Here is a 17,002-nt window from a genome sequence, read left to right as displayed (position 1 = left end):
TCCTTCCCCGATCTAAGACCCCCCCCCCCCGCATTTGATAATAGGAAGATCCTCCCTTTTAGCTTTGTATTTGTCCTCCCCGTGGCTAAACGCAGAATTTTTTGTGGGAAAATTTTCGGTATTAATTTTTAAGTTTTCAATATTCCGGGAGGGGGGGGGGGCGGGGGCAACTGCCACCGACGGGGGCCCCCACTCCTCCCCGATGAGTATTGTTGGTGAATGAAAGGACCAATTATATAGTATTGTACGTCATAGTTATTAGGTTTGTTTAATTTGTTTGTTTGTTTGTTTGTTTGGGAAGAAAACAACAAAGGTGAGATCCAAAATATTTTTTTTTTCATGAGTTGAGCCTTTTCATTTTTTTTTTATACTTTTCATGAGTTGTATAGGTCTATAGCTGTGTTTGTACAAATTCACAATTCTTACTCCTATTCACCTGATACGTTTTAGGGGCCAAGAGCCTGACTCGACCAAGCTCAGTGACACGTACATCTGGCCCTCCCCCCCCCCCCACCCCCTGCCGAGAGCCTTTAAAAATAGTAAGAATATTAGCATGCATACACAAGTGAAGACCTTTTTCTTTTATTTTATTTCCGCGTTTCACTTTTTTTTCTTGACGTAAAAGTATTGGATTTTACCCTATATACATTCATATTAAAGTGAAGATATGATAATAATAACGTACGTATAGATAGTAATACCTGAGAGTTCATCGCAATAAATAGACAAATACTTTTTAAAGAACCCAGCCTTGGTCATAAATGTTGTGTTGGAAAGGAGAAAAATAAAGAAAAAAGAATGGTGAAAATTTTGAAGAAAAAAAATAGGACAAGCGAAAGAAAGTTATGGCTGCTTTACAATTTAGGTCCCTAAGACTATTTCAAGTTGACAATTGGGTAAGTAAATTATGACAAGGGGCAAGGCCAACTTTCCTACAGGCCATGTACTTAATTATCAGGGATTTGTCGTTTCTCCTAAGTACCCATTCCCTTGGGGCAGTAAAAACTCAGGTAGTATATCGTTTTATGTCCATATGATGATCAAAGAAAAACACAATTTGAAGTATAACTTTTGAAAAAAAAAGACATTTTAGCCATTTTATGTATTGGAGTACAAGGAAGAGCAGTCCTTACATCACTATGATATCACATATGCGGTCAATTTGAAGTCTCCATGAAGTCTCCATGGGTATTTTATTACCAATTTTTACACCTTTCAAAAATTCATATATTTCTTATTGTTTGTCTGATATTGTTCAAACTTTTACCTATCAACTTGTCGGATTTTTCTTTTTCCTCTTAAAAACAAGTTTTTATTTTGGGTTGGATTTCCCTTTAAATTAAGACGTGGGGCAAGGGGCATAAACTATTACTTAAACGTTTTACGAGCGAGTAAAACGAGTGAGGAAAAATTCGAATTAGGTGCATGTAGAATCGATTTAGGAACCAAGAAAAACGAACAGGGTCCCTTTACACAAAGGTAAACGATTTATCATTATGCTTATGTAGTCAATGCAATCAATCGTTAAAAATGATTGCTAAGCTTTGTGGTACGGGTCTCAGGCCTCATAATATTATCCGCGAGAGACAAAAAACATTTCTTTTTTCAAGTAGTAAATAGTAGACAATTAAGCAGAGGGAAATAGGGTAAAAGAGAGAAAATGAAGATTTGGAGAGAGAGAGGATCATAATTTTATATCTTTAACTCGAATGAGAAAATATGGTGTCATATTTTTAGGTCATCTCGACCCCTATCAAAGGCTGCATGCATATGGGGGCATTCTGATCCGGAAAGGGTAGGGCAGGGGCGGTGGAGCGAAGTTGAAAGTGTGTGGGGGGCACATGAAAAAGGGTGGGTTTTCATTAGAAAAGGGAACTATCTTGAACATGGCCGTATGCCTAAATTTTTCGCTGGGGGCAGCACATGTAAATTTTTTTGAAAAAACTTGAAAACGAGGGAGCGATCGAAGCGACCAAGCTTATCATTGCCCCCCCTAAAAAAAGGGGGGGGGACACTAACATGCCTCATGAAACTTAAGGCACGTAGGAGTTTTTTTTTTCATTTTTCCATTCATTATGCACTTGCAGAAGGAACCAGAACGGCATTGAATAAAGAAACCGGGCGATCATCGGGCAAGAAAAGAGTGGTTTTCAGGACAACTTATCTGATATGACTAGGCATCTATAAGAAGGCAAAGGGGCACTCGTTAACACGTAAAACAGGTTCTTCTCAGGCATTGGCGGCGGAAGCCCAAAAATTTAGGGGGTGTCCACCTAAAATTATTGGATGGACACAGGTAAAATTTTTGACAAGCAAAAAAAAAAGGTCATCAACCTAAATTTTAGGGGGGACAACATACGTTTTAGGGGGGTCCTCGTGAATTTAGGGGGGACACAGGAAAAAAATTGACAAGCAAAAAAAAAAAAAAAAAAAAAAAAGTTATCAAACAAAAATTTAGGGGGGGGCCCCACCTTATGATATTTTCTCAGGTAAAAGGGGCACAGAACACGTTCATGCGGGCAGGGGCGGCGGAGCGAAGTTGAAAGTGGGGGGGCACAGGGAAAAAAAAGGGCAGTATCTTAAATTAAAACAAAGAAAAAAGACTTATGTAAAGTGGCATAATGAGCCAAAAATGTTGAAGGGGCTAAATATGTCGCATCACTTAAATTTATAAGAAGTTGCGAGCAAGGAAAATTTGACATTTTTATTACGAAACTCCAATTTTGTGATAGATTTTGACAACTAATATTCAGAAAATATTATAATATTTCCCCCTTCTCTCTTTCCTTTGCTCTTTTTTTTCTTGGTCATGAAAAATTTGGGGAGGGGGCAAGAGCCTCCCAAGCCCCCCCCCATTATGTACGCCACTGCTTATCTACCCCACTCACATGACTCATGAAACTTTAATAAGGCACATAATATTCCTTACAAGTCTTTTTTTCTCCTCATAAGTAGCATGTAAAAATTATATTGTTTTCTTGTTTCAAAGGGGCACTCGTTGACACATGAAATGGTACCTTCTCAGGTGAAAATATGAAAAAGGGCACCTAAGAGAATGCAAAGGGGCACTTGCAAACGGCATAAAACTGTCCTTCTCGAGTATGAAAGGGGCACAGGACATGTTTGTAAGGGGCACTTTTCTTGGGTAAAAAGGGGCACTGATTCGAGAAATGTACACTAACAAGAAAAGCAAGAGGGACACTTGCTCCCACATAAAACGATTCCTTCTCAGATGAAAGGGGAAGAAATTACGTTCATGAGGGGCAATTTCTTTGGGTAAACTGAGGGGGCACTGATTCGAGAAAGGGCACTTACAGCAAGAAGACAAGGAGCACTTCCTCACACATGAATTTTTGGTTAACATTGGCAGATACGAAAAATGGCACTTGCTAACACATTAATCAATCAGGTCCTTCTCAGGTGAAAGGGGCACAGAACACGTTCGAGAGGGGGAATTTCTTTTGGAAAAATTGGCACTGATACAAGAAATGGCACTTACAAGAAGGCAAGGGGCGTTTGCTCACACATAAAACGGATAATTTTCAGGTAAATGGGTACTTTCTTGGGTAAAAAGGGGCACTGATTCGAGAAAGGGCACTAACAAGAAAAACAAGGGGAGCACTTGCTCACACATAAAACGGGTCTTCTCAGGTGAAAGGGGCACAGAACATGTTCGTGAGGGGCGCTTTTCCTGGGTAAAAAGAGGCAATTTTACGAGAAAGGGCACCTATATAAGATGGCAAAAGGGCACTTGCTAGTGGAATAAAATGGATCACTCTCAGATGAAAGGAGCAGGACATGTTCGTGAGGGGCACTTTTCTTGTGTAAAAAGGGCACTTTTTCGGTGCTTCAAAAAGTGGGGGCACTGTGCGAGGATCGCCGCCCCTGGGGTAGGGTGTGCGGCCCAAAATCTGAATCCATATACGTCCGAAAGAACTGAAGATGCTATGAGGGGCTTGAGAACTAGAATGGCCCTCTGCAAAATTAATGGGGGTTCTTCATTTTATTTTATTTTTTTTCTTTCCTCTTTTTGTTTCCTTCTCTCCATTTCCCCTATCTCTCCTTCTTTTATTTCATCTCTCCTTATCCTTTTTTTTCGCTCTCTTCCCTTTCTCCTTCACTTCTCCTTTTTCTCTTTCTCCTACCCTTTCTTTTCTTTGCCCTTACTTTCTTTCCTTCCTACACGATTCAGAACAGTGGCGGATGTGTGACCCCCTAGCTTTGAGAGCCATAATGAAAATCTGTGATGTAAATATGCCGTTTTTACCCTAATGTGCCCCCCTTTTGAAAGTGGAGTGGAGTCCCCCGTTTTTATATTTTATTTTTTGCTTGTCAAATTTTCCGCGGACGAAATGACCTTCAATTTTATTTTATTTATTTTCTTAATATTTCCAATTCGTCCACTCCCAACTCGTCCACTCAACATGGTCTACCTTCATTTAGTCTAATGTTATTCCGTCCATCAACATTTCGTCTAACAACCATTTGGTCCAATCATCACTTCGTCTAATCACAATTTCGTCTATTACCATTTCGTATAATAACCAGTTGGTCTAATACCCAATTTCTTTTCATTCATTTTACACAATAACACTTTAGTTTGATTAGACCAAATGGTATATGGACTAAATGGCTATTGGACCAACTGGTTATTAGACGGAATGGCATTAGACTAAATGGAAGTAGACCATGTGGTGAGTATATATGAGAACTGATAGACCAAATGGTAGTATAGACGAGTTGGCAATTGGACGAAATGGAAAACCCTGAAGAGCGACTTTAAGAACGACTGATGAACCTTTCTTACGCGCTTGACCATCGCCAATGAGTATACCATTTTCAACAAGAATTAAAGGACGTTCCACAGTTATGTTTGTGCGCATTACGATCTGCGCATAGTTTACACTCTGCGCGCAGACGTCACAATGGATGAACAGGTGACTGATTAGCTTCGAGTATGAGCTGATTTTAAACTGCAGATCCCGATGCGTTATTTTCATGAAGCTAAAAAATGGAATTATTCCATGGACCATTAAAAATTTTTTTTTTACAATTTCAAAATACTTAACTCTGTACTGCTGCCAAGAATCACGAATATTACCCCGAGTTTGAATAAATGGTAGAGTGGTTTTGATTTTTTCTTCACATAGATACAAAGCATTCGGCGCATTTTTGGTGTTTTAAAAGCACATTTGCTCTAATAAAAATGCCGATGGTTTAAAAACAAGCACATGAACCCCTATTTTTTTTAAAGTTTGTACCTCTTAGGTATACCTTCCTCTACAACTCTGCAAATTTTGGTGAAAATGACATGGATTTTGAATAAAATGCAGCATTTATTGTACGTTAGTAGTTTGTTACTAAAAATTTTACATTTTTAGACTGGGGTTTTGTTATCGTTTACGCCTTTTTTAAGAACTGACAGTGCTGTTAAACTTAAAATTGCAAACAAACAGCACTCCATTCTAACGATACAATTATTAACTCTCTTGCGAAATTTGATGACTTTTTCATGTATTTTGACTGAGTAATAGAGGTTAAGACTCATTGTAGTAATCTTGGGCGGTCTAAAAATGCCAATTTCTTTTGAATGCGCAATTCTTAAGAACATCAATTTGGGTGAACTTTGAAGCTCTATAGCAAAAAATCAAGCACGTGGACCTATGTTAATTTTTGCATATTTCTAATATTAAGGTTCTAAAGTATCTTTGTGCAAAGTTTGGTGAAAATGACATGGATTTCACTTTAACTGTGGAACGTCCTTAAAGTCGCTCTTAGCTTACGAGCAGCTTTATGAAACACCCACCAGAATGCGTTTTGGACATGATGCTGACACAATCCACATTGTGCATTCCAACAGACTTGCAAAGGAGTTGCTATTACAGCAGCTTCTGTAGTTGTCATAATCGTCACTTCGGCGTCACTTTCATGAAACGGATCATACACATGAATAGGCCGGATCAACGCCCCACAATGCAATAGGGTCAAATTTTTCTTCACTACCAATATTGTTATTTTATTTCACATTTCAACAATATAAATATAGGTTTTAAGAGAATACAGGACTAATTCCCGCATGAAAGAATTATAAGCATGCTAAGAGAGAATACACAATTAAAGATGTTTACAACAAGATAAACTCTCTCAGTTTCTTCAACCTTCCTTTCTCTTCTCCTTCCTTCCCCCCTTGCTAAAGCTATCCCTTTTTATTTTTTATTTATTTATATATTTTTATTTTTTATGGGGGGGGGGCAGTCGCTTCTCGATCCGGCCCTCTGGATCAGTGGCGTAATGAGCCAAACATGTTTAGGGCCTACATGTAACTGGCGAATCGCGGTAAAAATTTATAAAAGTTGCAGACGAGCAAACAAAAATTTTGAAATGTTTATTAAGATCCAATTTTGTGATAGATTTTGACACAAAATCATATCACATTTCACCTTTCTTTCTTTCCTTTTCTTTTTTTTCCCTTTCTTGAAATGGGTGCTGCGGGGAGGGGGCGATGCAAGCGCCCCAGCCCCCTCTGTATGAAACTACTCTGGATCCACCTATTGAAAAGTATCATGAGCTTAAAGAAGTAATAAATTGAAGTATACTTCATTTTCATTCTCTTATTTCTCTTTAAAAAAAATCATGACCATTGTATTTGAAGTTGGGGGAAAAAAGGACATGCGCGATATCAGAAGTTCGTACGCATACCGTGTATACATGATACATATACCGTATATACAGCGTATCGTACCGTTTATCGATATGCAGCTGAGCTGGAGCGACGGTCGAGCAAAGATAATCTACTGAATTTCTGGGTGGAGCTGTCTTAATCTCATGGAATTTGTTAATTTCTCGAGTATCTTTCTCTCCCATTACTATGTGAGTATTCGTGTTGATCCAATGCATTAAAAATCTTCTTTCTAATTACTTATTTGATAACATAATTTTTGCTGTCAAGTTAGCATTGTTGTTGCGAAAATTGCTGACGGCTCTTCACGTTACCTGCGGAACTGACTCTTGTATGCCCGGAGTTCAGGCTGCCTCTGCATTTCGTTCTCGATTGTGGAGCTGAGGCCGCTGTTGCCGTATCTGGACTACTGACTGTTGCCGCTGCGGTTGCCGCTGCGGCTTCCACTGTTGTTGACTTGATACTCTGTTAGGCAATGCCAATGAATTGAATGACTGCTTGTTGATGCTCTAGTCTAAACTTAAGTTATTGTTTTTCTGAGCTAAAGATCCAACTTACTAGTTGGATGAAGTTGGATGGCACTGGCAGGTTCAGATTATTCATTTCATTTCACATCTAACTAAGTCTAAGACTAGTCTAATGATCTAGATTTTAGCTAATTTAGCCTAGGCCTAGGGGGCCCTAGCCTTGCCCTAGGCCTAGCCTAGGCTAGAGCTAGACAGCTTGCTATCGGGCTGCCACCATAGGGGTTAACAATCAATGCAAAATCCCCCTGACTGGGCTTATTGATTTTTGTCTTTATTTCATAAAAATAAATAAAAGGAACTGTACCAAAATAAAGATTACTAATGTTAGGCCTATTCCGTTTTGGCCTGAAATGCACTAAAACAGGGAAAAATAAACTTAAAAGGGGTAAAACAGTGACTTACCTCGACTGTCGCACAACTTCACTTCCCTGTTTTATCCAAACTTAGTGAATAAACATATTGCCATTGAGTCCCTGTACAGATCGAGCTAGAACTTCGGTCTCTGTATTTTGTGAGTGGTGCCAGCAGAGTTCATTGAAACAGCCAACATAACAGAGACCGAAGCTTTTGGTCTAGATTTAGCCTAGACCAAAAACTTTGGTCCCTGTGAATCGAGAAACTCGCTCATCACCACGGAAAAAAAGAACAGTGACTTCCATTATTGTGTCATTTGACAACTTCTGAATTTTGACCTTGCCCCTTATTTCAAGGTACTGCACCTCCATTTGAACCATAATCGTATCATGTAGGGTATACATGTAATTTTAAAGAGAATTAAATTCATTAGTATCAATCACACTAAAACCAAGGAGGGATTAACAATCAAAGTCAGATTTCGAAATTTTTTTTGAGGAGTTTAGTTAAGATGGAAAGTGTGCTAGACAAGTCTTAAATATTGTATTATTATTATTATTGTTATTATTATTACTTCCCTGCTATAATCCCTAGGATTTTAGATGTTTTTTTAACTAGTCTACAACTCTATAATGTCAATAGTTGTCAGAATGAGAATTTTTAGATGTATTTTTTTCCTATCCCCTATATTTACATATTTTGCTGGGAAAAACTTTGCGTTTACGGTCCAATTTGCGAGGGCATAAAAAGACTAAAGCACTTTATAAAGGGTGTATTTTTGCCCCAACACTACGTGTTTAGGGTCCGATTTGAGCAAGGTGTGTGGGGTGGTACTAAACCCAATGAAAGTAAAGGTAAAGATGAAATTCTTAAAGATACTACAAGGGGAAGATCGGACAGTACATAGACCGCATGATGAAACGCTTGGGAAGAGCGCCCCACAGCGTTGAGTATAAAGTAACAACCTTTTTTGACCTTTGCGTATCGCAAGATGGTTGTGTACAAAACAGATGAGAGAAATGGTGAAGGGTTGAAGGGATAGACTATTTTTACATTTCAAATTTTTTTTCTTCAATTTTTCCCCCTTACATTTTAGATGAATATATTTCAGATACTGTTTCTTGGTAAGAAAATGTGGAAATATTTTCGCGAGCCACCCTTGAGCCCTCTCCAAACTCCACTCTCTCATTTCCCCCATATGTTTTATACACAGTCGCGTGCCGATATGCGAAGGTTTACGTACTCAACGCTGTTGGGCGCCCTTCCCTATCAGCATTTATCGAGCGTTTCCAAAAATCGCCGAAGTGTCCGATCTTCCCCCTTGTAGTATCTTTGAAATTCGTGATCACGTCCACGACATCATTGTATTTGTTAAGAGGGTCAAGTCAGGGATTACTTGTTTTGTTTCCAATATTTGTTAACAGGGTTTTACACGCTAATACTTGTTAAGGGGTGCATATTCAGAACATGGAAATATTTGATTAGGGTGCTTTTTGAAACCCTGTGGTCATGCATGGTATCCACTTGTCAATGGAAGTGCCCCTCCCCCCCATGGGGATTTCCCTCAGGTTAACTATTTGTCTTCACATTAATAGTACATCTCTGTTTAAAAAAAAAATGCCATGGAATTTTGGTTTGATGAGCCCTTGTATAACATCATCGATCTAACTGTACTTTTTATTTCCTTAATACATGTAGTATATGTTTTTTAAAGGGAGTATAATTTTGTGAATGCATAATTTGTACAAAAATATGTATTTGTACAAAAAAAAGATTTCATTTATGCCTTATGTTTGTTAACTTTTGGAAATGACAATACTATTGAATATGAATGATTCATGTCATAATTGTTTTTCTTAAAATGATAACTGGGTTTTTGATGCCTTTCCTTGTTGGTGGTTTGTGCAATTATCAAACAAAATTGAATCCTGATCAAATGTAAAGTAAAGAACATTCCATGTGTATCAATCAAATGTTATTTTGGATTGAACAAGGTCAGTCTGTCATTTCCTCTCCTGTGGCTGTTATGACATGTCCAATCGTTTATTTCATCATTTCAGTTAATATCCTTGATTTCCTCAAATTCTTTGAATCACCAAATCTAATTAGACACTATATTATACACTCATACAGAGTAAGTACATGGGATAAGAGACAGAAGTCGGAGAATACAGAGTACCGGTATCTTAAGTTTTGATCATTAATTGATGGTCTGCAGCTTTTGACCTAATATTTTGAAATACATGTATTGCTGACTGTGATTCATAACATGTAGTATCCATTTATCCTTTATACACTGTCACCTTTTGTTGTTGTTGAAGACTTCTGATTGTAGTATCTTCCAACCTACATGTTCATTGTAGGGCCTGTAAAACAAAGCTTAGCAACAATCATAATTTTTTCTATGATTAATTGCATTGACTACAATACCTGTACATTCAATTGTGAAAATCAAGCATACGATTACTCGCTAACCTTTGTGTAAGGGACCCAGGTTCCTTTTACAGCACCAAGGTGGTCAGTTTTGAATGTTGATTGATTCAATGAACCAAGAGTATAGATCTACCAACGTCTGCATCAAGGTTTCTTGGTAGAATCTGAATCCTTTATCCAGTTTTTATCAGTGTATTCCAAAATGGTGAAGTTGTAATTATTTGCACTTTTGAATGTTTCAGGTCATCTTAAGCATTTCAAAAATTAGTGTGCACGTATTTCACTCGTAAAAGTAATATTATGATGATGATGATGATGATTATTAATCATCGATAATCATCTATCTTTAACATCACAATTACCATCAACAAATTATCATAAATGTTAAAATGTGTATCATTACATCTTAATCATTTGATTTAAAAAAGATTTGTTTGTATTTGCAGTGATTGATACCTTTCTGAGTATTACCGTCAAAGAATCGCTGACCCATGCCTGTTGGACCGAAGTCACTACTCAGAAGAAACGGAGAGATGAATTCTCGGAACCGGAACCGACCTACCCCTCCAGAGCGTAGATTTCGAGGTATTGATGTGACGAACCCTGCATACATAACTCAGGTTACGCAATCGCAGTACCGTATCTCACCGGCCGAAGCGCTGACTAAGATGAAGATGTTGGAGCATTGTGATCGTGCTGTGATCAATCCTATGTTTCATACACCCTCCCCAGACCATCCATCTAATGATCCAGTAAGTCAGATACAATGTACATGTATATGCCCAACGGTGGATCCAGGTTCTTCAAAAAAAGGGGGGGGGCATTTTCGTACAAAAAAAAATTAACAATCCCCCAAAATGTCTTCACTCCTAAAAAGTAATGGTAGTTCATGTCAGGAAAATTTTGACAAGCTCCCCAAAAGGCCTCATTTGCATATGCATGACATATTCCCCTAACAAATATTTGTAATGGCTCTCTAAGGTCAGGGGGGGGGGGCAGGGGCCAGATGTGCCCCTTCCTGGATCCGCCACTGTATATGCCTGTAATTTTTGTAATCTCCCTATATAATAGTATGCTTTCTTTCTCTGGTTCCGTGACATATGCTCCTGTGGCTTTGCTCCACTATAAATTTCACACGCTAATGGAATAACTAACTTCAACCCAGACTTAACACTATACTCTTACAGTATACAAGTGAAATAAACATAAGAAGATAAAATAACACAAACGGTTACAATGTATAATACAAAATAAAGAAGGGCAAGAACAAAAGAAAGAAAAAGGAAACACATGGTATGTATGTCCACTGTATAAATTAATTATTGCAAATAAAAGAATGAAAACAATATTACATTGAAATGAGAGGGCTTGTAATGTTCAGCTGCTGCAGGGGAAAAAATACATAGGGCTTGAGGTGATTTTGCCACTGAAATGTTCAAAAGAGCCCTGGAAAATCCCCTTTTGTTGCAGTGTTAAAAGTATGTGTAATGTCGCATATTTATGCAGTAAGTTGTGAAATGCAGCCCCCTGATTTTTTTTTTTTTTGCATGGTTTAACAATCTATGTTGGTAGAAATTTCCTCGTGGAATATTTTTGCTATTACTGATTTGATATATACAAGCATGAATCTTTCTGAAGGTGTAGTTTTTATAGCAAAGTGTTAGATGTTTTCTTAATCCTTCAAGGTGTTTTCATGAGAGACAGGTCAGGAGGTAGGTAGCAGGAAGCTAGGTGGGCTTCCTGTGATGAGTGTTTACCATTCATCATCTTCATTATACACTCAGCCAACCTAGTCCCCTGGTGTTCAAGTCAGGTGTCAAGTTCTCCATGATTTATCCATGGTGAAACAATGGGATGATGGACGTGGCCTATTTCATCGCAATATCTAATCCTGGTGAGATTGATTCAAAATGACTCTTGTATTGTTTTCGTATTACCGCCTCCGCTTGGAAACCCTCCAAAAATTACAGGTGTGCTCACCTGTCAAAAGGTACCTGGTGCAATATTCAATTTCGCATGAATATTATTTGCACAGCATAATGATTTCGTAATAAACATTCAGTGGCATGTGAAGAAAAAAGTGTTGTGTTATGTTCTAGTCATTGTAAATAAAGAATCTTGTGAACAACTGGGTAAAACTGTATTTTATATACATGTCCATCTGATTTACTGATTGAGAAACTGGACTTGTCTTTAAATTCTTTTTAGGTATTTTCACTTTTGAACCTTGGTACATATCAGGGGAAAATTACATGGGGGGCTCGAGGCAATTTTACTTTAGCCCTGAAAAGAGCTCTAGAAAAAAAAATAGCCCTGGAAAATGCCGATTCGCTGCAATGTTAAAGCTTACCAAATGTTGGCAGTTGGCTATGAAAAGTAACCCCGACAACGAAAACTTGTATGTTTTGCCTGCTACATATATTTTTTTCAACATCAAAATTTAAATTATAAAATACAGGTACATGTATGTCAATATGAACTCATCGCATCTAATGTACATACACATATGTTGGGATTAAGGAACAAACCATAAATCAAACTATGTGTACATGTACAGTGCTGACATGTCATGATGTAAATAATGATAAATTAGTATGAAATAGATCTTTGTCAAAGGACTTTACATGTAATTCTTGGCATTAATTGAAGGAGGCATGCATATAAGATCATGAGGACAGACATTTGACAATATTTTGTTTAAAAAAAATCACAATACACAATAGATTATCAAACTTTATTTTCTTATCTGAGTCAGAACAATGTTGTCACACCTCCTCACATCAGAATATAAAACACACACTCATCCCATTGTCAAAACTAATTTGATGACCTGTCAAAGCCCACCTACTATAGGTTAGAAGGATATTAATATAGGATTGAAACTACCAATAGCGTAATCCAACCCACAACAAGATCAACTTCATTGGGCGGTAAATTTCACTTCAGAGAAAGGAAAGTCTTGACATTGATTTGGCTCAAAACTAAAAGACGATATAGATGGAAATATGTAGTAAAGACATAATTTGCATGTTGGAATAAACACTTTCTTTTCTTACCGGTACTTTAATTTCATTGGAAAATGAAATTATCAGTTATATTCATGTATCTCTATTAATTGATGAATGTGACAAAAATTGTTTAAGCCATTTCTAGCTAATGAAAACCTTTACAAATTTTTTCTGTCCCCTCTTGCACCATTCAAGAAATCCTGAATCTACCCTTGCAGTTGGTCTTACAATACATTACAGCACATGTACCTGTATGTACGTAGTGTCAAATTGTAATACATCTGATGACCTTGGTTATTTAGGGTCAGTTGTTTTTCATACGTGCATGTACATGTAGTCATCACATTAAAAAAAAAAAGCTGTACACTAAACTGATCAAAGCTGTGATATGGTCAGGTTGTTTAAATTTGATTTTGGGTGAACTTTAAAATTATTATCAAATATAAAAAAATAGTGCAAAACTCATGAAAACCTGGAAAGCTGCCATGTACAGTAGGTTTAGAGGTGAGAGCACCTGAGCATGCTTCCATTTCAGAGAACAGGATTATCATTTTTACTTTAGGCGGTGCTGCACCATCCCGAGTTTGCTCAATCTCAAGATTTTAGCCCGATCGGCTCTCTTCGCGATTAATCTTGAGATTCAAGAAACCCCGTCTCCACCATTGCAAGAAGAGCAATTCCTGCTCTAGCAAGGCATCGATGCATTATGGTCTGACGCCGTGAATAAATAATCCCGAGTGCGTCTGCACCTACGAAGTAGCGCGATTGCAATCTTGAGATTAATCCTACGAACTAACGCGATAATTGCGTCTCCATTGCAAATAATCTTGAGATTGGTCAGATCGGGATAATTTGTCGGATCAGAAATACCGCGCTAATTTGAAAACTCGGGATGGTGCAAACGGCCCTTTTGTTACCTTTTCATTTGGTCAAAGGGTGTTGTTGTCTCTGTGGAATCACTGTACATGTTTATATAGGTCAAGAATCGAGATCATATCTCAACTTACAAAAATCAAGGAAAAGGGAAGGAGTAGGGTAGGGTATTACTGATTTAAAGTATTAGATTAGCTAGTCAAGATCGAAACAAAAAGTCAAATATATTTAGAATCATTAGTAGTGACCAGCGAATTTAAGTGTTAAAAGTTGTACTTTAGGAAGGGAAATGAACAAGCCATATATATAGCCACTGCTTGCTTTTCTTTTCTTCTATCTTTTGTAGGTCATATACATTTAGATATTAGATTTTAAAATAATTTGTTTCTTGCTTTTACATGTGCATGTATGCCCCCAAAATTGCTCTTCTGGAAAACTGTACACACAACTTGTCCATACCTTTCTACATGTACATTACAAATTATAAGTTGATGGAAGTCCCTTTTTGGTATTTTTCCTCCTAATTAGATACAGGTTCACTGACTTTTAGTGTGGAGTTCTCCTTTTAAAACTCATTTGGGATTTGAGGTTTGGAAGAAAGGGTAAGGGGAAATTCTGAGTCAAAAGAAAAGAGAGGTGTGACATTGATAATATATTTGCAAGAAAATTAAAGGTAAAGGATGGAGATCATATCCTCATTTTTTATGCAGTCTAATTTCTTGCGGTTAATTGTAATTTTAAGCACTGTACCTTGAGACTAATCCCTTATTATCTCTATCTTATCTCTTTTCTCACTTCTCATTTGAAGGTAGATGTTGTCAGGATGTTATATTTAGAGGGGGGAGGGGGGGGGGGGTGATGAGTGAACATGTGCGCCAAAAGAGTTTTAAACATTTTAACAGTAGAGGATAAGATCTGTGTTTCTTATGTGTTTTTTCCTATGGAATCGAAAATCTCATTTGTCTTCTAAAAATTTGTGAAGATCTTTCATAGCCCTTCAAATCATTTCTACCAATAATTGAGCTATTCTATTTCTTCCCATTGTACATGTAGTCAATCTGACGAAGGCAGTTGCTTTGGGAGTTCATCTAGTTCTGGCTTGCTGCCTTTCAAATTCCCCTAGTACTGTGAGTGGTTCTCAGACGAGTTTTTAAAAAGAATATGTCTTGCCCTCCGTAGCACTTATACTGTTAGGGTTGTTTGCAGCTATAGATTAACAATATGTACCAGTACATGGAACTTACATTTATCTTTTGGTTTATGCTACTCTTATGGCTTACATTCTGAGTGAAATACTGAGTGAAATGAAGAAAAGTAATTGTACCGATCTTCTCGTTCTTCGGTGATGAAAGAGCAAATCATGTGCCTTTCATGAGTTTGGCAATGTGTGATGAAATGGTTTTGTACTGAAGTCACGTATTCTCTGCGCCTCCTTGCACTCTTGCGAAGTTGGAGAAAGAAAGAACTTTCAAAGTTTCAAGCATCAGAATCTGATATTTTTACAGCTTGTGACATTTATGTTGAGGATATGAAACATATCGGGGAATCTTTATGATGTCCGTTCATTTATCATGAAAGAAGTGTCATGATAGCAGCGTCACCAGGGCAGGAAACCATAAAATTTCATTACTTCATTTTATGACATCCAACCATGAAAACATGACTACATGTAGCTATGATTGAGAGGTGCTGAAACTGCAATAGCTAGCAAGCAAAGTGAAGATTATTTTATTATTTTGTTTTTTACATTTAAAGAAATATTTCTTGTTTATTTGTGATGTAATTGATAAAACAATGTAATTAAATTCACTTTAAAAAACAACTTTGAACCTTTCTCTTGTATAGTTACTATCTTATTTCATTTATCAATCATACTACACTGTACATGTAACTGGGAAACTGATATTTGTGTTCTATGCGTATTTGTATATTAAGTCAATAAAATCCGGACACAGAATTATTTCATTGATCCAGGCTTGGTTGTCAGCTAAATAAACCAATTCTCGAAAGCTGTGGTAAGGCGGTCATTTACATTTGCCACTTTGAACCCAGGAGAGGAAGGGAACCTGAAACTTACATGATGCTTGAAATGTTTGAATGTGTCAGATTCATGTAACCTGAGTCATCTGACCATGATTCATGGTCATCTATGATAAATACCATGTGAGAGAATGCGGTATACACTTCGTATCTTGATTCACCTACATGTTTGAACCTGCTGACCTTGTTTTTTTTTTTAAAACGAAATTGAGGATTTCGCAGGTTCACATTCCTTTGAATCATTATTGTTCATCATCAAACATCTGGCTCGCTGATATATTAAACAGCCTTTTGACAAGGTAACCATTTATGGTATTAAAGTCATTGATTTCGATGAATTGTTGGGATGGCTGGATGCATTATTTTAGAAAAAAGTGTCAATGAGTCCACCAGTTGAAATATTAAAGTCATTAGGCTGACCAAGTCGAGAAAAAAACTTAGTTCTGTGTTGAAATGTGTTCTGCATTTTCACAGGTTACGCTTTGAGAAAGTTACCAACTGTTTTGAAAGGTACAGTGTATCAAGGACTCTAGTATATTTGCATCATGTGCATCTAATGGCCTTAAAAAGGTGCTTCACTGACAGAGGAGTCGAAGTGAGCATTCTTCAGAACTTGCTTGGCTTGGGTTCTATGTTCTAAAGGCCATGATCTACATGTACTTGCCCAATTTTTTCAAGTTTGCATGATGAGAAATTAATCAAGCAGCTCATCGTTTGGAAAAAACAATTATGAGCAATGCTAGCAGAGCAGTGATTGGTTATTGGCTGAGTATGTTTGGGAGAAGAAATTGGTATAAACTGAGGAACCTGAAGTTTAAACATCAGCCATGATACATGGTGTTAGTTGATTTAAAAAAATTATGAGACCTGGTATAAAGTCAAGGACTTGGGGTTATTGAAAACTATGATAATCTGAAGTAAATTACTGTTCTGAGTTCAGTTGATTTCATACTGTCCAGATTTTTATCACACTAGTGCAACGGACTCGCATGATAATATGCAAGTCAAGCCTTTTGCAAATTCTGCATGATACAGCAATTAGGTGATCCTTTAAAGTTCATGGAAGACGAGGCTCTGAATATCCTGCC

At 37.3% G+C, this 17,002-nt stretch overlaps 1 protein-coding gene across 1 annotated transcript in view; it reads left to right on the top strand.

Moving 5' to 3' along the window:
* The first annotated feature begins 6,752 nt into the window (after positions 1–6,752).
* The window catches only part of LOC121417354 (krev interaction trapped protein 1-like), a 50,332-nt gene continuing 40,082 nt past the window's right edge, over positions 6,753–17,002 (top strand). Inside the window, exons 1-2 of the mRNA XM_041611037.1 lie at positions 6,753–6,870; positions 10,440–10,745. Coding sequence (XP_041466971.1) covers positions 10,485–10,745 — 261 coding nt within the window. The 5' untranslated portion in view covers positions 6,753–6,870; positions 10,440–10,484. The remainder of the gene's footprint in view (positions 6,871–10,439; positions 10,746–17,002) is intronic.

Source organism: Lytechinus variegatus, chromosome 1 (assembly GCF_018143015.1).
Source record: "Lytechinus variegatus isolate NC3 chromosome 1, Lvar_3.0, whole genome shotgun sequence".
NCBI lineage: Eukaryota > Metazoa > Echinodermata > Echinoidea > Temnopleuroida > Toxopneustidae > Lytechinus > Lytechinus variegatus.
Note: the sequence above shows the minus strand (reverse complement) of the source record. Positions and strands in the feature narration are given on the sequence as shown.